The 19,902-nt window shown below is 32.9% G+C and overlaps 2 protein-coding genes across 4 annotated transcripts; one reads left to right on the top strand and one right to left on the bottom strand.

Moving 5' to 3' along the window:
• Positions 1-815: 815 nt before the first annotated feature.
• On the bottom strand, positions 816-3,873 carry LOC110416706 (Glutathione S-transferase family protein). Of its 3 annotated transcripts, none has more exons than XM_021428760.2 (3): positions 3,689-3,873; positions 2,017-2,219; positions 816-1,688 (listed from the first exon to the last, which is right to left on the bottom strand). In XM_021428760.2, exons 1-3 carry the CDS (start codon positions 3,827-3,829, stop codon positions 1,094-1,096), a joined length of 939 nt encoding a protein of 312 aa, XP_021284435.1. In that variant the 5' UTR covers positions 3,830-3,873; the 3' UTR covers positions 816-1,093. The 3 variants fall into 3 exon arrangements, with proteins under 3 accessions (XP_021284435.1, XP_021284437.1, XP_021284436.1); XM_021428762.1 differs by lacking the exon at positions 3,689-3,873 and adding an exon at positions 3,465-3,682 and having other exon boundaries at positions 2,017-2,338; XM_021428761.1 differs by lacking the exon at positions 3,689-3,873 and adding an exon at positions 3,508-3,682 and having other exon boundaries at positions 2,017-2,338.
• A 9,719-nt stretch (positions 3,874-13,592) lies between these two features.
• Positions 13,593-17,697, top strand: LOC110416847 (protein kinase STUNTED-like). Its single transcript, XM_021428964.2, has 10 exons — positions 13,593-14,003; positions 14,134-14,231; positions 14,479-14,728; positions 14,823-15,557; positions 15,667-15,915; positions 15,987-16,150; positions 16,243-16,322; positions 16,509-16,656; positions 16,738-16,887; positions 17,242-17,697. The coding sequence occupies exons 1-10, from the start codon at positions 13,826-13,828 to the stop codon at positions 17,482-17,484; spliced, it is 2,295 nt and encodes a 764-aa protein (XP_021284639.1). The 5' UTR covers positions 13,593-13,825; the 3' UTR covers positions 17,485-17,697.
• The last annotated feature ends 2,205 nt before the right edge of the window (positions 17,698-19,902 follow it).

Here is a 19,902-nt window from a genome sequence, read left to right as displayed (position 1 = left end):
CGATCGACCTGCCACTAGTTATCCTGATGAAAACATTCCTTGCACGGCTGGTGGTAACCAACCAGATCCAGACATTCCAGGTACTAACATCCAACAGACATTTAAAAGAATGAGGGAATCTTATGATTTGGGTAAGAAGTACTTCAGACAGCAGAAACGGAAAGGGCCTCCATGGCATAAGTCTGAATGCATGGGAAACAACCATATAGGTGGGACCTGCTGCATAGATGTAGGAAATGTAAAAAATGAGCTCAGAAATTCTTATTTTTCAGATGATATAACCTGTAGAGTTGAAAAAGGTGGTAATGATTTTTATCAGCGACCACAGCACCCAAATCAACAATGATTTATAGGAATTCTTTCTGAGAAGTACTGAATTTTCTTTCATACTTAATGTATTCTCTTCAATTCTTTATTTCCTGGGTTTAATTTCCAGTGAAAATTTGTAATTTTATACAATTTTCGACTTGAAGTAATTAATCTCAGGTTCTTTTTGAGAACTGGCATTTGCCTCTTGTTGGTCATGGATCCTTACAAACTGATAGAGGTAGCACTTGTTTATATTTCATTTTTCATTTCTTGGGCCAAGGGGAATGCACGCACACTCTCATAATCCTGGTTGTAGAAACAAATGACTGAAAATTTGCATTAATTCAACCATTGTGTTGCTATAAGAAACAGTATGTTATTGAATCTTGGCCCTTGGCTACTTTAAGGGGTCATTTTGTGTGTAAAAAAGGGAGCTAGTTTCTTGGTGATGTAATTAGTATAAAAGGTCATTCCCACGTTTGATATGTGACTTTACCATGTAAAAATTAAAGGCATCACTAGACCTTTCATTTATATAAAAATTTAGAACCAATTAAACATAAAAAGTTTCAATCTCTCCACTCCACATTTTTAACAGCCTTTCTCTTCTTCACATTTTCCTTTAAGCCAAGAAACAAAAATGTAAAGTTCCTGTAATGAAAAGGAAAACAAGAAAAAGGAAAATACATACAATTGCAATTTCTTTTCTTTCCAACGCATTTTATGTATCTCAATTTACACCTCCCTTATTCTGTCACCTCTGGCTCTAAGCCACAATCCTTCATTAATATCTCTTCAGCAAACTTCTGATATGAAGTATGCACCAAGCCTTTACTAGCGTTTTGCGCTTCCTCCAGCCATTAAAATACTTTCCTATTACCTTTTTGTAGCTAGGCCTTTGTTGCACCAAACCCCAGTACCCTGCAATGTTCGGTCTGCTAAATATATACTCATCTTCCAAATCTAGGAGCACTAAGCGAGCTAGCACTGGAATGAGCATCACATCTGCCATGGTGAACTCATCCCCTACTAAATATGTTGTTTCATTCAGCTTTGTTTCAACTTCGTCAAGCAGTTGAACCAGATGTTCTTTGCTCCTCCTCAGAACATCAGCGTTTTTCAACTTCTCTTCTGTCTTGTATGCTTCTCTGAGCTTACAGTGATAAGCACTAGCAAGGTCAGGAGATTCAGCCATCCGAGCAATCACCACCTTCCTTAAAAATTTAGAAACAAAGGTGCGATACTTGTCAGGAATGTGTGACAGTGTGAAGTATTTAGGGTTCCATTCTTGTATCTTGCGCATCCACTCTATTACTTCTTCACTGCTAAAGGCGATGCCATTATTACCAACAGAGACAACTGCAATTCTTTCAATGTACCTGCAAATATCTTGCTCACATTAGAATCTTCCCTTTTTCACTAATAAAGGTGTTTTCTGAAACAAATTTCAATCAAACATATGAAAAATGAGAAGCCCTTTCATCACAGCAATCTTAACATAGCAGATAAGTAGTACTTACTAGGAGCTTTTAAGGCTTAAAAGAAATTATTTAGAGACACAACCCTGAACTTTTTAGTTTCTTATCCTATTCATTAATCATTAGTAAGCTACAGTATATAATTTTTGTGGCTGTCAAAATGTAGATTTAAAATTACATCCAAGGGCTCGGAAGACTTAAAGATTGAGAATGAAAGTTTAGAACATACAGGATTATTTCAATTGTGTCAAAAATGGTATAAGAGCCATTTTTGAAAACAGGGAGTTTTGCACTTGAATTCATCCTGAAGAAGGAGTCGTCCATATTCTTGCCAACAATAGGATTGACATGAAATGATGTGTAATCTATGCCTTTCTCTTCCAAAGCGAGTCTGACCTTTTGGCTGTCCAATGAGAATGGATGATGATATAACTGCATGATTTATTTAGCAGTGGCTATCAGGATGTAACCAATGGCTTGAAACATAAAGACTGTTGTCACCAACTTTAACAATCTTTCACAGCACAATCAAAAATAAGAATGGACGAGGACTGCAATTGAACAGTAACAAAAAGTCTGATCAGCATCTTTCATCAAATTTACTCAAAAGCTATGGATACGATGATAAAAGCAATGGTTCAACAAGAACATAGTAATCTGCAAGATTCTTGTTGCCCTAATATTAAAAATTTTGAGACTATTGTTTCAATCTGCTCAATGTAAAAGAGTGAAATACACCAAGTGTAAAGCTACAAAGCAAGAAATAAGAACTACAAGTTAGGAATCATGCATGTTTATCAAGTTCCTTGATGCCATCAGAGTATTTCGTATGAAGGAACAAAGTCAAGCTGCTTGAACTTAACAAATGGTCAGGTTTATGCCATGACTTCTTTTACAATATAGTAAGCCACCCTCATCGGTTATGTGAACTTAAAGGACAAATTATAACTAGATCACAAATTCAAAATCTTGCATCCAATTACTGTATCATATTTATAATGCATAAACTGAGGTCTCTAAATAAACTGCCTATTTTGGCACCACCCCAACAGAAAGCCAGCTTTAGGAAACTAAAAAATACTGATATGCATGTATCTTTCTTAAAGAGACAAGCTTAGCATAATGTTTGGAGCTTATGATAAAGTTATGTAATGGTGTTCCAATACAATTTCAACTTGTTGCATCCATTCACCTAAAATCCCAGCATCCTCAACTCAAAAAAGAAAAATCATATGCTTTGCAAAGCTCAAACTTCTAACAACAAACATTAGCTCTAAAAGCCCATGTAAGAAAATAAACAAGTATACCATAATGAAAAGCAAGTCATCAACAAAATTCAGTTCATGCAGACTATTAAATCAACTTCACAAATTGTCCAAACTCAAGAGGGGACAAAAATATAGTAGTTGGAGAAGATTCCAGACTTTCCAATTCAACAAGCAAGAACTCATTCAGATTACGTATAAACACATCATCATGCAGCTAAATTAAACTGTTGTGAGTTCAAAGTTTGAAAACTCCCAAAGAAACCAGACAAACATAAGCAAGATACAGAAACTAAGAGAAACCCAACTGATCCTACGATGATTCCGGTTGAACTAAATCATATAAATCAGAAAAGCAAATCAAAGGAAGCTTAAAAGAACAAGAATATTAATGGGGTTCAAGTTTACAAACCAGAACTTTCAAACAAATAACAGAAGAGAACACAAGGCTTTACCAAGATGAGTATGGAAGCTTCAACAAGAGTCCTACAAGATTTTTGGGATTGATGTGGGTTTAATTAATTAATTAATTATATTTATAGACATGGAAAAGGCCAAAAGGTGAAAAATTGGTAGAGAGTTTAAGGAATTTCTTTAATTAAGAGGAAGAAGAGAGAGAGAGAATAATAACACAACTGAAGAAGTAAGCGAACATGCTTCCAATTGGAAAGTGCAAAGCGGAGACGGCTTAGTAGGGGTAACCACTCTCTTGTTTGGAGTTGGGCTACTTGCTAGAGTTGGAGAAGACAAGATACTCGCTCTATTGGTATTGGCCATTGCTCCATGCTGAGTATCTCTCCTCGGGAAAAGGCGCACGTGCAGGTATTTGCCAACAGCTGCGCGTAGGCTTACTGATGATGGAAATAGGGAGGGAGGGGCGGTGCGGTTCTTCAAAGTTGACAGTTGAAGAAAATTTGAGGCCGCCCAACCAAAGGGTGCGATTCATAGCGGTTAGAATGGTCGTTTAATTTTGAATTTGATTAAAATTAAATTATTTTATATTTTTATTCGAATTCTATTAATAATTAACATTTAATATTTAAATTATTACATAAATTCTTAACAACTAAAATCCAATTATTTAATTATAAGTAACATAAATATACGCTATTAAACTCAACTGAACATAAAATAAAAAATTTTAAATAAATTTATATATATATTGTTAATGAAATTAAAGTAATAAATGAAGGTTGATTTATAAAAAATAAATTAAAGTTGAAAATCATATTTAAAGTAATTGATAATTTTAATAAATATTATATTAATTATAAATAATTTATAAAGTTTAAAATAAAACTTAATATTAAAAAATAATTATTTATAATAGAATTGAAATTATGAATATAATTTTACTATCTAATCTTTACTGGAACATAATTATAAAATATTATAATTTTATTTAATCATATCCCGTACATATCCGATTATATATTATTCATCTTGGAGCAAAGGAATTTGTGGATAATCATATGTTGATCGGAAGTTTGACAGTAGGGGCCCAAACGTAGAAATAGGGGTTCTTTTCTCCAGTATTAAATTGATGGAAATACGTGCAAAATTGACGGTAGCTACTACAATAAGACAGCTACCAAGAAAAGGGGTAATGGTCATTGAAAAATACAGCTTTGAATTGATTTTTATTTATGGGTTTGATGTAATAATTGAGCAACTTAACAAAAATATCTATTCAGCAAAGAAAAACATTGGAAAATAATTCATTAATTATTCACCAAAATTTAAATAAATTTTTTATATTTTTATTTTGAATCAAATAATTTTTTATAATTAATAATTAATTAATTATTATTAATCAAAATATTATTTATCGTTCTATATCATATGATACTAACTTAATATATTGATATCATAATAAATGGTGATGTGATATATTAATGTGATATTTTTTAACTTTCAAATAATATTTTAATTAATAATAATTAATTAATAAAATTTATTTAATTTAAAATAAAAATATACATATTTAAATACACACACAATGTGTCATAAATATAAAAATTATTTTAAGAATTATCCCCTAAGATTCTCTTTATTTACCTTTACTAGTTTTGACGCTGGATTTTCTATCACTATCGACGAAATTTGTACCAGCCCTAGCCCATAGGCAGCAGGGGTCCTATGGTTATTGTCCAATTTTGTTAACAATTAGCTTAGGCCCACTTACTGGCCCAAGTGGGGATGTGTGAATGGGCTAGACAGCGGAAAACCTTCAAATAGAAGCCCATATATATTACAAAAAGAAAACTCTATCTAGCCCAATTGGAGGATATTGAATCTTTATCATCTCCAATTTATTTTCTATTGAACAAAAATTCAACATTTCAATCAAAATTCAGTAACAACACGCGTTTGGATTTCTGACCGAGAATATTTCTCCTTTTTTTTTTTTTATTAATGTATTGTGCTATTTCGTTCTGGGTGGATTTGGGCCACTGCAACCTATTCGACTTGACTCAATTGTTACCGATCAGTGGCGTTTGGATAAATATTTTGTATTACGGTTTAATTAATCTTATTTGTAAAAAAAAAAAGTAATAAGAGAGAGTCATTGCATTGGGTTATATAAGATTTCAAGGGTGGATTCAAAATATTTCGTCATAATGTTAAAATAAGTTTTTAAATTATTTAAAAAAATTTAAATATTTTTTTTATTATGTTCAATAAAATTTTTATATTTTTATTTTTTATCAAATAAATCTTTATATTTTTATTTTTTATCAAATAAATCTTTATATTTAATGATTAATTAATTATCATTAGTTAAAATATCACTTGTTATTTTATATTTACATGGTACTAATATGTTATTGATGTAAAAGATAAAAAATATCACATGATCATATTATTATGTCAAATTAATATATTACATTATCATCAATTATAATATATTAATATGTCACGTTAACTTCACATGACATAAAATGACAGATAATATTTTATCGAAATCAATCATCAGTTATAAAAGTTTATTTGACTCAAAATAAAAGTATAAAAACTTAATTAAATATAATAAAAATATAAAAACTTATTTAATTTTTTTTAAATAGTTTAAAATTTTTTTTAAAATATTAGACCAAATATTTATAATGTTGGAAGAGTAGAAGATATGTCAAGTGGCTCTGGTGGTCAAAAACAAATTTTGTGGTGTCCTCTCTTTCCATCTAAATCCTAAAGTATCCCAAAAAATCTCACATGCATGGATTAAGAAATATACCTACCCATAGTGACCAACATTAAAATTTCGGACTTAAAATAAATGTGACCCATAACCAACCAAATCTCCTACCGCATCTAAATGTTAGGACAAGGAAACCAACATGAAAAACGAAGTGGGGGCAAAAACAAAACCAAGCTCATACGGCTCATGCCTTTGAGATGCCTGCTTTCTGCATTTATCTGAATTCTGAACACAAGGATGGCTATTCAGCCATATCAGTTGTTTAATTTCGATTTTTTTCTTTTTCTTCTATTTAATGCTTAACGACATTTTTCTTGTGGATAGGACGGTGGGTTGCCCTCTGTTTTATTTTTTGGCCAGAAAAAATGTATGATATTCAAAATGTCTTTTATTTTGTTTTAGCAAGTGGGTTTCGCTTCGATAAGATTCAATTCATTTAAAATTTCATTTTAGCTTCAATATGTATTTGTTAGGACACAATACTTAAAAGAGTTTGTGGATTATTTTAAAAAATTTAAATAATTCTTTATAGTTTTATTATATTTAATCAAGTTTATGTGTTTTTATTTTAAGTCAAATTTAGTATTAACATGACTTTTCATAATAAATGATGACGTAATATATTAATATAATATAATAATAATTAATATGATTACATGATATTTTTACATTTAACATAAATGTTACGTCGGTATCACGTGATATTAAAAAGACAAGTAATATTTTGATTAATGATAAAATCTTATTTAATTAAAAATAAAAAAATAAAAATTTTATTGAATATTATATAAAAATGAAAATTTATTTTAATTTTTTAAAAAAATTAAGAGAAATTTTCTAAGTTTGGGAAAACTATTGATTTGGATAGCTAATTATAGGTTTTGATATTTTAAAGGTCTCGGGTTTTTTTTTTTTTTTTGCATTGAAAATGTTGAAAGTCTATTGAGTTTGATGATACGATATTAATCCACGTTTATGTTGTTGATATAATTTTTCTCAATTTTAAATTCTTTTAAATGCTCCTTGACTTAAATGGAGTAGTAAAATAATAATGTTAATCTTATCTCATTTAGACAAAAAAAAAATCTTATTTTTGTTATGCACATAAAGAGATAAGATTAGTATAACTTTATTTTTCTGTAACACGCACCCTCATAAATACGAAGACTCTTATCCATAAGAAAAATGAAATGGATTGATCGAATTCATCCCCAAAATGATGACGCCAAAGCAACCATAAGTAAAGATATACCTAATTATCAAATTAGTTGACTCTTAACCCATCTTCTAGCTTGGTATTTGGCAGACTTGATTGACTAACAAGATAGCAAGTCTACCTTACTTGAACATCGTGCATTGTTCTAATCTATCAGGGATTCAGTGTCGTGTCAAAGAAAACAAGCCCACTAAGGCACACCAAACTGACAAGTTAAAGTATCGTTTTCTGTCTGTTAAAAGAAGCACGATTAATTACTTGAACTAATCGACAACTGCAGGGGAAAATATAAAGATGGTGAAAATAATTTGACTGGTTATAGCTTTCTTTCCTTTGGTTAATGTGTCGTTTTGGTCTTCCAAACCCCATTTTAACGGCCAATTGTTAGGGAACACAGAACTCTAAGCAAGCATCATTTTTTATTGGCCTAACTGCCAGCTGAAATTCATAGTTTTGACCTTGTTTTTGTTTGCTTTAGGATCTGGTCTTAAGGCAAGGCAAGGCAAGGCAGGGATTTTGGGTGTCACAAAAAGGTGTTGTCTGTTTTATTAAATCATGTATGATAGAGAAGCAAGAGGAAATTACGTTTGTTGGGAATTGTGAGAAAACAAAAAAGAACAACCAGAATTCACGACATTGTTTTGACCTTGTTTCAAGGCATCATGTAAAGTTTGTCTTGTAAATTAATCTAACTCAGTTTTACATAAACAAGTTTAGTAGTTAGAATTGAGGTTGTCAATGTAAATTTGGTAAGAAAAAGATTAAACAAGTTTAAAATCAACCACGTTTAAGAGTCATTCTCCAACAATTGGGTTCACTTGTAACCTTAAAGCTATTCTGTTGTTTTCATATTTCGTGTCAAAAAATAAATGTATACAAAAATCTAAGAAACAACATTTATGCAGCGGCTCATGTCCAATGGTACAAGAAGCACCTTGTTCATGTTCCACAAAAATGGCTTGATCTGGCCCCGTTGGAAAAGATACCTAACTTGTCCCAAAGAATATATGAATATCTGATGGACTAGGATGTGCATTATGGCACATGTACTTCCACTGCCTCCAAACCCCATTCATCGACGATATATTGTATGATGAATACTCACAACCAATTTATCTATTTAAATCATTTAAAAATATTTAGATTATTATTTTTTTCTTATAGTAAACAATGTACGCTGCATTGAACAAAATGGTTGCCAATGCCTGTGGTTACAGAGAGACTGGCCCACAAAAATCCATAGATCGAAAGGTTGGTTTTCTTAGATGTGGTAGGGCCATAATCCGTACAAACAACCTTCTCTTCTCAATTCGGTTTGCAAAAATCAAAGATTAGGAAAATTAAGCTAGGAATGTAGGTTTTTTTTTTTAAAAAAAAAACAGAGAATAAGGGATTTGATTTTATTTTTTAAATAAAAAATTATGTATTAATCGATAAATTAAATACTAAGTACAATTTGAAATGTAAACTTGTTATATACCTTATGCTTCAATTGCTTTAATTAGCACAAGCTCTTCCTTCTTGTATAAACAAATTAGGAGGTGGGTTATAAACTTTTTAAAGTGGTACCAACATTTGAAGCCTAATTATTGCAGGATTGTTGCTGACTACCATTGAAGCTTCTTTGACAGGTAGATTTTTCCAGATTTTAGGTAAAACAATTAAAAGAAACTGCAAGTTCCTACTTAACCTCTTTGCCTGTCAAATTAGAGTTATAAGATCTTTTCTCGGAAGATCTTTATAAAATTATTGAGGCCCCCTTCAGCATGGAAAGATAAATTTCCCCTATTGTTTATTGTCCTTTTTTCGTTTTTGTTTATATAGTTTCGGTGGGTAAGTAAGGATATTTTAAGCCTTTAGCACGTGAAGAAGCATGCTTGGATCCACCGACAATGCATAAGATACGGTGGTTCAGGAATTTTAAAACCCTAAACAAGAACATTTAATTAGTGCTAAAGATAACCCAAGCAGCTTGATTAATATTGGGTTTGGGCCCATGGAGAAAGTTTGGGAGGTGGACCCCATTTTTACCAAAAGAGAACATATCACATGGAGATGCGAAGCATCAGAATCAACGGTCCCTCCCCTTTTTTGTACAATGCTGTTCCTATTATTTTCATGGTGTGGCAGCCCTTCACCTCTCTCTTTCCTTACCACTTTACTGTTGGAAGCTTACGATCTTGGCTTGGGGACGGTATTAATAGAAGAAAATTAGAATCACAAGAACCGAGAAACAAAATTCTAATGCTAGTTTGAAAGGGGTTGGCGGCTTCGTGCATCTAAATCTTAATAAGAGTAAGGCTCCTTTATAAAAAAAAGAAAAAAGAAAAAAGGGTTCCTCATTTTTATTTTTTTTACCCTTTAGAAAAAGGTATTAACATTGAGAAGAATCATATGTAGAATACAGGAATGGTGCGGACAAATGGAATGAGTTAGAAGAATCAATTATGTAATTAAGATATGTTTGTGGTATTTACCTCATCTATTGATTAAATTGAATTATTGATATTTTATTATTTTTTATATTCTATAATTAGTGTTCGAGTTTGAATTGTTATTTCAAGTTTCAAGTTTGGTCACTATTTTTTTATAAATATTATTAATTAAAATTAAAAAATATAAGATTTATATGAAGTACGTTTCAAATATATATTAAATTTATTAAAAATTAATTTAATCAAATATTTAAAATAACTAATGTGTAAATTAAAAAGATTTGATTAATATAATCAAACAAGATAATACTTATGAGACGTAGACAATACTAAAAATAAATTTAAAATAAAAATATCTTTGGTTATATTTAATTGATTTTGTCAATGATTTGATTAACAAAAGGAAAACTTTAATATTGGAAGAAAGGAAAAAAAAAAAACTCTCTTTCCCTCTCTATTCTTGGGCTAATTTTCCGTAAAATTTATTTAGACTAGAGAGCAAAAAGAATATAATATGATAGTATCTATTAAATATTGATATTGGTATTATATATTTTCTGATGGAAAAGCATAAAACGAGAAAGAAGAGGGCACGTGGGCGTCAGCTTGTGGAGCACGTGTTTGGCGGGCAGTTGACGTGGGGTTCACACAATTAAAGGCGCCACGTGTTCGGTATTTCATTAGGGATCACGTTGTCATGGGCTTCCCCCTTCTGGCCACTGGTGTACCAGGGGAGCGTGGCTTGCTTCGGTAACGCAGTCACGGGGTTAATTATCTTTTATTTTTTAGGCAGAGTCCGTTTACATTCATCACCGCCCACAATGAATCGAGTATTCTTCACACAATGACGATTTGATAAATGTAGAATGGGGTGACTACTTTTATGTAATTGATGGTAAAAAATAATAGCCAAATGGAACATAAATATAATTAATTGTCATTTGAGGTGATATCATCAGTATCAATTATATATATATATATATATGAACAAAAGGTAAACGTAAGATAACAATGTCAAATTGCCGATGACTGCAACATTCATTCAAAGGCTAGTTTTAATTTCAAAATTAACATACATAAATTATATATTAAAGAGCAACAAATCAGCTTAGTTATTATTATTATTATTATTATTTTGCAATAAAATCGTCTAAATTGTAAACTTTTTATTAAGCTTAAACCTTTTGGGTTTAGGTGATTAAACGGTTTATTATGTTAAGCAATGTTTAAGTATTAAGAAACCTCATTTCATCATCTAATTTGTGAATGTAACCATAATCACTTGCGTTATGTCATGAAAGCCTGATGTCATCTTAATTAATTTAACTTTAATGTGGAATTAATTAGGTTTATTCCATTGCTTGTCTATGTGTATTTGCATTACCCTTTGAGAATGATCAATGCCATCCACTGAAATTTAATAAACAAGCAAGCATTTCTTGTATGTCATGCATGACAAAAAATTGAAATTTTTATAAAGTATTTTGAATATAGTATAAAATTTATTCATTGCCTACAATTGATTGGAGTTAGCATTAGTTATATTAAGATGAAAGGTATTCTAGTTTTTTTTTCTTTCAGAAGAAAAAATTTCTCAAACAACTATAAATAAAAATAAAAAATTAACTTTCATCAAAATGTTATAATTTTACTTATATGAAATAATTATTTTTAAATTAAGATAATATTTTATCTATTTAATTATTTATTTTAATCCAATAAGGTTTTGATTTATACAATTACTATTTAGTTTTTGCTTTATAGTAATTACTTATTAAAGAAGCAAAAAAAAAAAAACCAAGTAGAAAATGAAGCTTTAACTTGTTAGAAGAAGACCCAAATTCCTTTTATGTTTAATTGCATGCCAGGCATTATAATAATGTGAAAATTTTTATAGTCTTCTTAGAATTTGATTGGAAAATGATTAAACATTGAAACAAAAAACAGAAAAGAAGCTTTTTTTAATAGTTTAGTTTATTGAAAGGACAGTTGATTTATTTATTGTATATTGTGCATTGACAATTAAGTGACCAATTGCCCTTTAGCCCTTTTTCCTCAGTATAGCGATTAAAGCAGTATTGGGTAGTTGCATTAAGGCAATTATGCTTGGTAGTTGAATTGTAACCTAAAACTTCATGCTAGCTTTTCTTCTTTGCCAAGAGGTTGTAAATGCAAATATGCTCCTCCTTAAACTATATAAATGAAGCAACTTCATTTATTAGTTTCTTTTTATGGGTAAATCAAACCATTGGTTAGTTAATACTATCAATCTTGAAAGTGAACATGAAATTAAAAGCTAACCTAGCAAAGGGGAGCATGAATAACAGTCCCAAAAAGTGGAGGATGCAAGGGAAAAAGTAAAACACAAGTGTGGGGTGCGAAGGAGGGAGATGCATACAAATTAAGCAGATCAAAAGCTCTAAAGCAAGTTTTAGGGACCACTTTTTAATTACCCAAAACATATATTAAATCAGTCCAGCTTTAATCTTAATTTAAAGCTGATCTTTGCTGTGTCACAAAATGAAATCTTAATTTAATAGACAAAGACAATAAATTAGGAGGTTAATCAATAGACGAAGGACATGGTTTAAGGCATGTTATACCAAAAAGGCTGAATAATAAAAGCCTGGGGGATAAAATGGAATGAAGGAAGAGACGGAATAGAAGACTGAAAGGACTTTTTGGGTTTTGGCTGTAGAGAAAAGATTAAGGTCACTTGGCCCTATAAAACTACAGGGACTGTTTTAATGGGTCCCTTCCTCAGTCCAGTCTTCTTCGACAATCCCCTTGTAGACAGTAGTGGCTTGACTACTGTTGACGGTCAAATATCAAGAGGGAGGAAGCATCGTTAGCGGCCCTGTCTTTCAACTTCAAACTTAATGGTGAAAATCACTTTGACCCCAAATTTAAGCAGATAATGATACTGATTGCACTTCGAAGAAATGATCAAAATTACTATAATCTCACTATGCATGGGAGTAGCAGATAAAGATACTGATTGCACTTCAAAGAAATTATCAAAATTACTATAATCTCACTATGCATGGGAGTCTTACATTGCATCTATTCAATTACTATAATTTTACAAAAATATTATGAAAATGATTACATCAATTCCTCGTTATTAAAATTTCTCTTCTATAAGGCCTCTTTTAGCTTTTAAAAAGGAAAATAAGACCTCTTTTACATTTAAATAAAAAAAATTACATGAAAATCAATTCATTCTTTACTTTTGTTGTTAATATTATCTAATTAATATCCGATAATGATGAAATTTAACATTTCTTTTAATAATAAATACATGTGTTGTTTATTTAATTTAAAAAAAATGAAACAACGATATCCTTTAAATTTTTTATAATCAATAATTCACAAAATAAAATAAAAAACTTGGGTTTTCTCATTTGTAGAATGATGCAAAGCTTGGTCCTACCAGTTTGAGAGCCCATGCCCATTTAATGAACTTATTTAATCAATAGAAATCTAAGTTCTAAATATTTAGGTCCCATGTCCTTGACAGGGTAGGACCATTTCTTAATTCCTACAAAAGGCAGAAATAAAAAATAAAAAATAAAAAGCCCCCATTATAACCTGAATTAACAGATTAACAAAAGAGGGTAAGTTAAAATAGGCAAATCAATTGTTTAATAATTTTAACTTGTAACAGGGGTGGATTCTTGAAAAGTCATTCCTCCCTCCCTCCCTTTCTCTGTCTAGTCTGGTTGGCGAACTTGAAAAGCAAACAAACTGACGGTTAAGCCTAAAAAAACACACAACGCTTTTCCTCTACTCTCTTCCCGTCTATTCCTCGAGAAGCTAACTCTTCCATATATAAGCCTTAACATGACCTTGAAACTTCGTCAGGACAAGGGAGAAGAGCTGGCTGAAAACTGAGAGTCTGTCTGAGACAGCAAAAGACAGATATGAAAATGGTGCAAAACGGTTTTGTTGGAGGAGAAGAGGCGGTGAGTTCTGGTGGAGGAACGGTGGTTGTTGGGGTGAAGCTTGATTCACCAAGCAGAGAGCTTTTGACATGGGCTTTGGTTAAGGTGGCTCAGCCTGGTGACTCTGTGATTGCTCTCCATGTTCTTGGCAACAATGGTCAGTCAAGAAATTTGGTGTTTTCTCTCTTCCTGTTTCCGTGTTTTAAGTAACTTTCTTTTTTGTGGGTTTGATTTTTTCTTGGGTGGTTTAGTGAAGTGGGAGTTGGTTTCTTTTTCTGTGTCTGTAGAAATCGTGGATCGAGATGGGAAGTCTTCGCTTTTATCGCTGGTCAAAGCGTTTGACTCTGTTCTTGCCGTCTATGAAGGATTCTGTAATTTGAAACAGGTTCAGCTTCAATCTCTCCTTTCTCTTTTTAAGCTTTTCTATTTATTGTAGCCATTTTTTTTCAATGATAAATTTGTTAATCTGATTTTTCTCTGTTTGGTCAATTGGAAAATGGAGGAGCATCAAAAATGAAAATTCGACCTTCCCCTACTGCTTAAGTTAGCTACACTACTAAGAATAACTAATTAAACATTTCCAAGAGCAAATTTAAGAATTAAAAGGAGTTGGTTTTGGCGATATTTTGCAGGTGGATCTCAAACTTAAGATATGCAGAGGTTCTTCAATTCGCAAAATTTTAGTGAGAGAAGCAGAATCTTATTCTGCAACTAAGCTTATAGTTGGAACAGCCGCCAAACTCCATAAGATACGGTCATCGACTTCGGTAGCTAAGTACTGTGCTAAGAAACTAACAAAAAACTGTTCAGTTCTTGCTGTTCATAATGGGAAAGTAGTGTTCCAGAGAGAGGGCTCTCCAGCTGGTACTTTTGGTTCACAAGGTAAAAATTTTTTATTTTGGCTATTTACTTTTTGGATGTGAATATAAATTTTTCATGGCTACCAAGGAATTTCTTTGTTGTGTATTTGTTTCAGGAAGTGAAGATCAGAAAAGATATAGCTTGCTTAATGCAATTCAGAGAACAATGACATTGAACAAGAATTCTAGAGTACTAAGTGAAGGAAATGCCAATGCCGAAACCAACGACAAAAATTTGGAGCAGGCCTTATCAAAAGCCCGTTCAGGCAGCTTGGAGAGTGATCCAAAGAAAAATTGCTCAATCTGTGGATCTGGTAATGAGTTGTTGCTACATAATTCTTGTCAGCAATCTGCAAAAGAGTCTTCTGCTGGTGATGCTAACGATGGAGACCAATCGTTGGCTATAGTGCCAGTGCAAAAGGCTGAGGCTACGTCCAGTTCGATTTCCATGTTGATCAAACAGTTGCCTGAAATCAGACCCGGTTGGCCTTTACTTCGTCGTGCAGTTTTGTCAGACCGACAACAACAAGTTCCTGACCGGTCTTCATTGAGGCAGATATCTGTGGTTCAGTGGGTGATGCGGTTGCCCTCTAGGCGTACTCTGTTTCTTGCCAATTCGGATCAGAAACAAGAAGGTTGCACTCAGAGTGAATATAAGTCCTCTAGTTTTGATGGAGAAAGCGGTGCAATTGTTCCAGTTGGTACGGAGAATGTCATTGCTCCACCTTCTCCTGATCAAAACTCAAGAAACCTGCCAAAAGAACTGGAGGGTCTCCATGAAAAATACTCTGCAACTTGCAGATTATTTAAGTACCAAGAGCTCGTCTCAGCGACATCAAATTTCTTGGCTGGTTTGTTTTATTCATCATTCCTCTCTGCAACAATTTACTTTAGTCCCTCCTCTGGAAATTGGTTGACTTGATTCATTTTTTCTTTTTTTTTTTTCTGTTTTATTTTCAGAAAATTTTATTGGAAAAGGAGGTAGCAGTCAGGTTTATAGAGGTTGCCTTAGAGACGGCAAGGAACTCGCTGTGAAAATTCTAAAGCCTTCTGAAGATGTATTGAAGGAGTTTGTTTTGGAAATTGAGATTATTACTACATTACATCATAAGAACATTATTTCCCTCTTGGGTTTTTGCTATGAGGATGACAATCTTCTTTTGGTTTATGATTTCTTATCAAGAGGAAGCCTTGAAGAGAACCTTCATGGTAAGTAAATGCATAATATTCTTGGTTTTGAGATTGAAAAGAGATTAGATCTTATTATAGTACTAATTCAGGTAATAAGAAGGATCCTGGTGCATTTGGTTGGAGTGAAAGATACAAGGTGGCACTTGGGGTAGCGGAGGCCTTAGATTATCTGCATACTAACAGTCAGCACCCTGTAATCCACAGGGATATTAAATCCTCCAACATACTACTGTCTGATGACTTTGAGCCACAGGTATGTTTCTTTTTTGACTTCCAAGTCTTGTGCTTTCAAATTTGAAAATCTTCCAATAATTGATTTCCATGTATTCGACTTGCTTTCTGCAGCTCTCAGATTTCGGACTTGCTAAATGGGTATCAGCCTCTTCATCACATATAACCTGCACAGATGTTGCAGGAACCTTTGGGTATGTAATTTTCACTTCCATTGCTCTAGGCTCACTTGTTTCTAATTATGTTCATTTATTTCAAGGGGTATTACAATGTACAAAAATGAAAATCTTCCCAGCATTATTTGAAACAATTGAAAATATTCTTGGGGAAAGGGTTGGTACATGTCATTGAGTAATTAATGATATTACCATCTGCTCCAGTTATTTGGCTCCTGAGTACTTCATGTATGGCAAAGTAAACGACAAGGTTGATGTTTATGCATTTGGCGTTGTGCTGCTTGAGCTTCTATCTGGAAGAAAACCTATATGCAATGAGTATCCAAAAGGCCAAGAGAGCTTGGTCATGTGGGTATGTCCTTTTCGCTCATGTGACTCATCGTGTTAATCTACCTTCCAATTTTGTGTCTAAAATAGAATTGACCTTGTCCAGGCAAAACCAATTTTAAGTGGTGGGAAGGTTTCCCAATTATTAGACCCAAGCTTGGGTGATGGATATGATCGTGACCAGATGGAGAGGATGGTTCTCGCTGCCACGCTTTGTATTAGACGTGCCCCACGTGCTAGACCTCAAATTAGTGTGGTAAGTCATCTTTGATTTTTGCTAATCAGACTGGCTTTTTCTGTGTGCAACGTTTCTGGTCAGCCAAGTCTTTCTGATAAAGCAGGCACAAGAGAATAAAAGACTTCGTTTATTAAATTTTGCTTTAATTTTCTTTAGCGCATAATAGAAAAGGCTAAATTGGAAAGGGAGTATTGGGTAGTTGCATGTGTTGGTATCGTGATCTGAATTGTGCACTGTGCCAAGTGTCCCACGCCCACTAGTATCCCGGTTGCAGTAGCATATCAGTGTAAAAACCAAGCAGATGAATTTACTTCTTTTACGTTTCTGTGAACAACAGATAACTAATCATGTTTTCGTTTCGGTTGGCCAAAGGTTTGGAAGCTCCTTCAAGGCGATGCTGACGTGACAAAGTGGGCAAGGCTCCAAGTGAATGCCTCGGAAGGATCTGACGCATTGGATGGTGAAGCTTGTCCCAGGTCTAACCTCCAATCCCATCTTAGCCTTGCTTTGCTTGATGTGGAGGACGATTCACTCTCCATGAGCAGCATTGAGCAATCTGTGTCATTAGAGGACTACCTGAATGGTAGGTGGAGCCGTTCATCAAGCTTCGACTAACCCACAATACCGGCAATCTAAGCTGCAAATAAGCTTATTCCATTTATGGATTTTTTTTTTCTCCCCCTTGTATATTCTTTTGGTTTTCTTTACTCTTTTTTCTTTCAACTGGGTTGCTTACGGTAGGTGTTGGATGAGAGGTTGTTTGCCTGGTGTGCCCTCCTCCTTCCCTTCTATTCAATCAATGTTCTGTATTTGTGGGGCTGCTTTCTACCCTCCTTTCTTTCTTTGTCTGTTTGTTGTTCTTGAAAGTGTTGGGTTTGCTCCTTGATCGCAATAGATTAGGAGTGGGAATATATTGTAGTGGTGGAAGCTAATTGTGTTGTAACCCCGGATTATTTTCTCTTATTAAAGTGAGCATAAAGTAAGCATTGTTCTGAATTTGCCTGAAGCTTGGCTAATCAGAGCAAATTTGCTTGGAAATTGGTATGCTTCGTACTTTGATTACTAGTTATTGCTCCATTTGCATTTGCTGTTACATGCCTATTGAAAGCAGATTCAGCATATCTCGTAACTTTCATGGCTTGTAGAATGCTCATACAAGGATCCACAAAAGTCCCTTTCATCCTTCCAACTTGTGGCCGTCGTGATTGAATTGGCTTTTAACACACTTTTTCAAGATTCTCTCGACCCACTCAGCACAACCCGTGTTTTGGGCTCCTCACTTTCTGCTGAAATCTTTATTTCTTTCACGAAGTCGTCACTGTTATACAGACCATGAAAAGTTACAAAATTGTACTAGCCTAATAGGGCTACTAAATGGAAAAGTTATGCCACAGCCACAGCCACAACCACCCTAGGGAGTCCACTTCCACTCGCTGTATCCACCGACACTTTGATTTCCTCAGCTCCTTGCCCATTCCGCCCCCCTCCCCATGACTTTCTCCTTTTAAGCCAATGTCATTTCCTAGTTAAGTGAGCACAAGTAATGCTTGGCCTTTTCTCAGTTTTTGCAATTCTTTCTCACCTGGTTAAGGCAATTACTTATACTTGCCAACAAATCTCACTTTAATAAAGGAATGCGAAGTACTGAACTGTTTCTAATTTAGAGATAAGAACTTGATGAACAATATGAGGAAACACAGTCATTTGTTAGTATTTAAGCGTTTTATTTGTGATTTGTAACTTAAAAGAGTAGGGCGTCGCGTATGGTACAAGTCTTCCTCTTTCTACTAAGACGCTAACGGCCATCACTGTTGAATCAATTGGTATTTAATGTGGCTTTCCTTTCCCCCTCTCAAACAGACATTGTATATTCAAGCTACTTTCATGTTCAGGCTGCAATCAGCATCTTCCATTACGACCCATGAAACCTTTATCTCTTTTAAGTCATTGAAAAGAGCTAAACCATTTTATCTATATATTATTATAAAGTAAAGGTCAACCTCCATCTCCATTGCTATCCAATTCAATTTTCCCCCTAAGTTTTCAGTTGTCACGGCAGCCCGTGTTCTTCCCCCAAGGCACATCCACCTGTTGTACCTTAAAGATTTGGAAAGGAAATTGATGGGTCATTAACCTCTCCAATTTTGAATAGGAAATTTTTTTAATGGCTCTTGGCCATGCTGATTATTGGGTTGCCAAATGCATATGAAGTCTACTGTACTTCTTGCTTTGGTTGAAATGGTCAGTATCATAAATTTCACGTTAATAAAATATGAAATGAGTTTTTAGATATATAAATATAAATTTTTTATTACTTATTAAGTATTTTTTTGAGTTAAGAACATGAATTCATAATTTATAGACTTACGTGAATGAAAATGAAGAATTATTTCAAATTGACTAACAGTATTTTCATTTGAATTTTGTTTTTATTAGATTGTACTTTAATGTAATTTGCCTTTATCATTACTCAATTAAAATTATCATTTTTTTTTCATGAATTTAATTAAGAAGATAGTATTATATATCTTTAGTAATGATTTTGAGAGTTAGAAAGTTGAAATCGACAAATTAAAATTTACAAAAAAAAAATCTAAAAATATTATTTTCCTATCATTAATTAAAGATTAATAATGATAATGATTAAATTATTATTTTTTAAAAAAATTAATTTAATAAACTGTACAACTTTCACGTTTATAAACTTTTGAAGATTTATGTAAAATTAAAACATTTAATTATTTGTTTAGTTGAAACATCTACATGACATCGCGTAACTGGGCTCATCATTTCCCACATGATTATACAAAAGCAGCAGTGGAGACTGGATTTGGGTAATTGGGCTTGAGAGTTGAAATATGGGCTGCTTTACTACAAACTTCTACAATTGAGCAAGATAAGGCCCAATGGGGAGGGACGGTTCAAAATTACATTTTTTTTTTCTAATCAAAATTATAAACCTTAACCCTTTGAAAAGATAAATGATTTTATATCAATGATAATGGTTGTTATAATTTAAAATTGAAATTCTCA

The sequence above is a fragment of the Theobroma umbraticum genome, unplaced genomic scaffold, assembly GCF_002168275.2.
Source record: "Theobroma umbraticum cultivar Fairchild unplaced genomic scaffold, ASM216827v3 scaffold_51.0, whole genome shotgun sequence".
NCBI classification, from domain to species: Eukaryota; Viridiplantae; Streptophyta; class Magnoliopsida; order Malvales; family Malvaceae; genus Theobroma; species Theobroma umbraticum.
The sequence above is the reverse complement of the archived record's forward strand: the minus strand, read 5'-3'. Positions and strand labels throughout refer to the sequence as shown.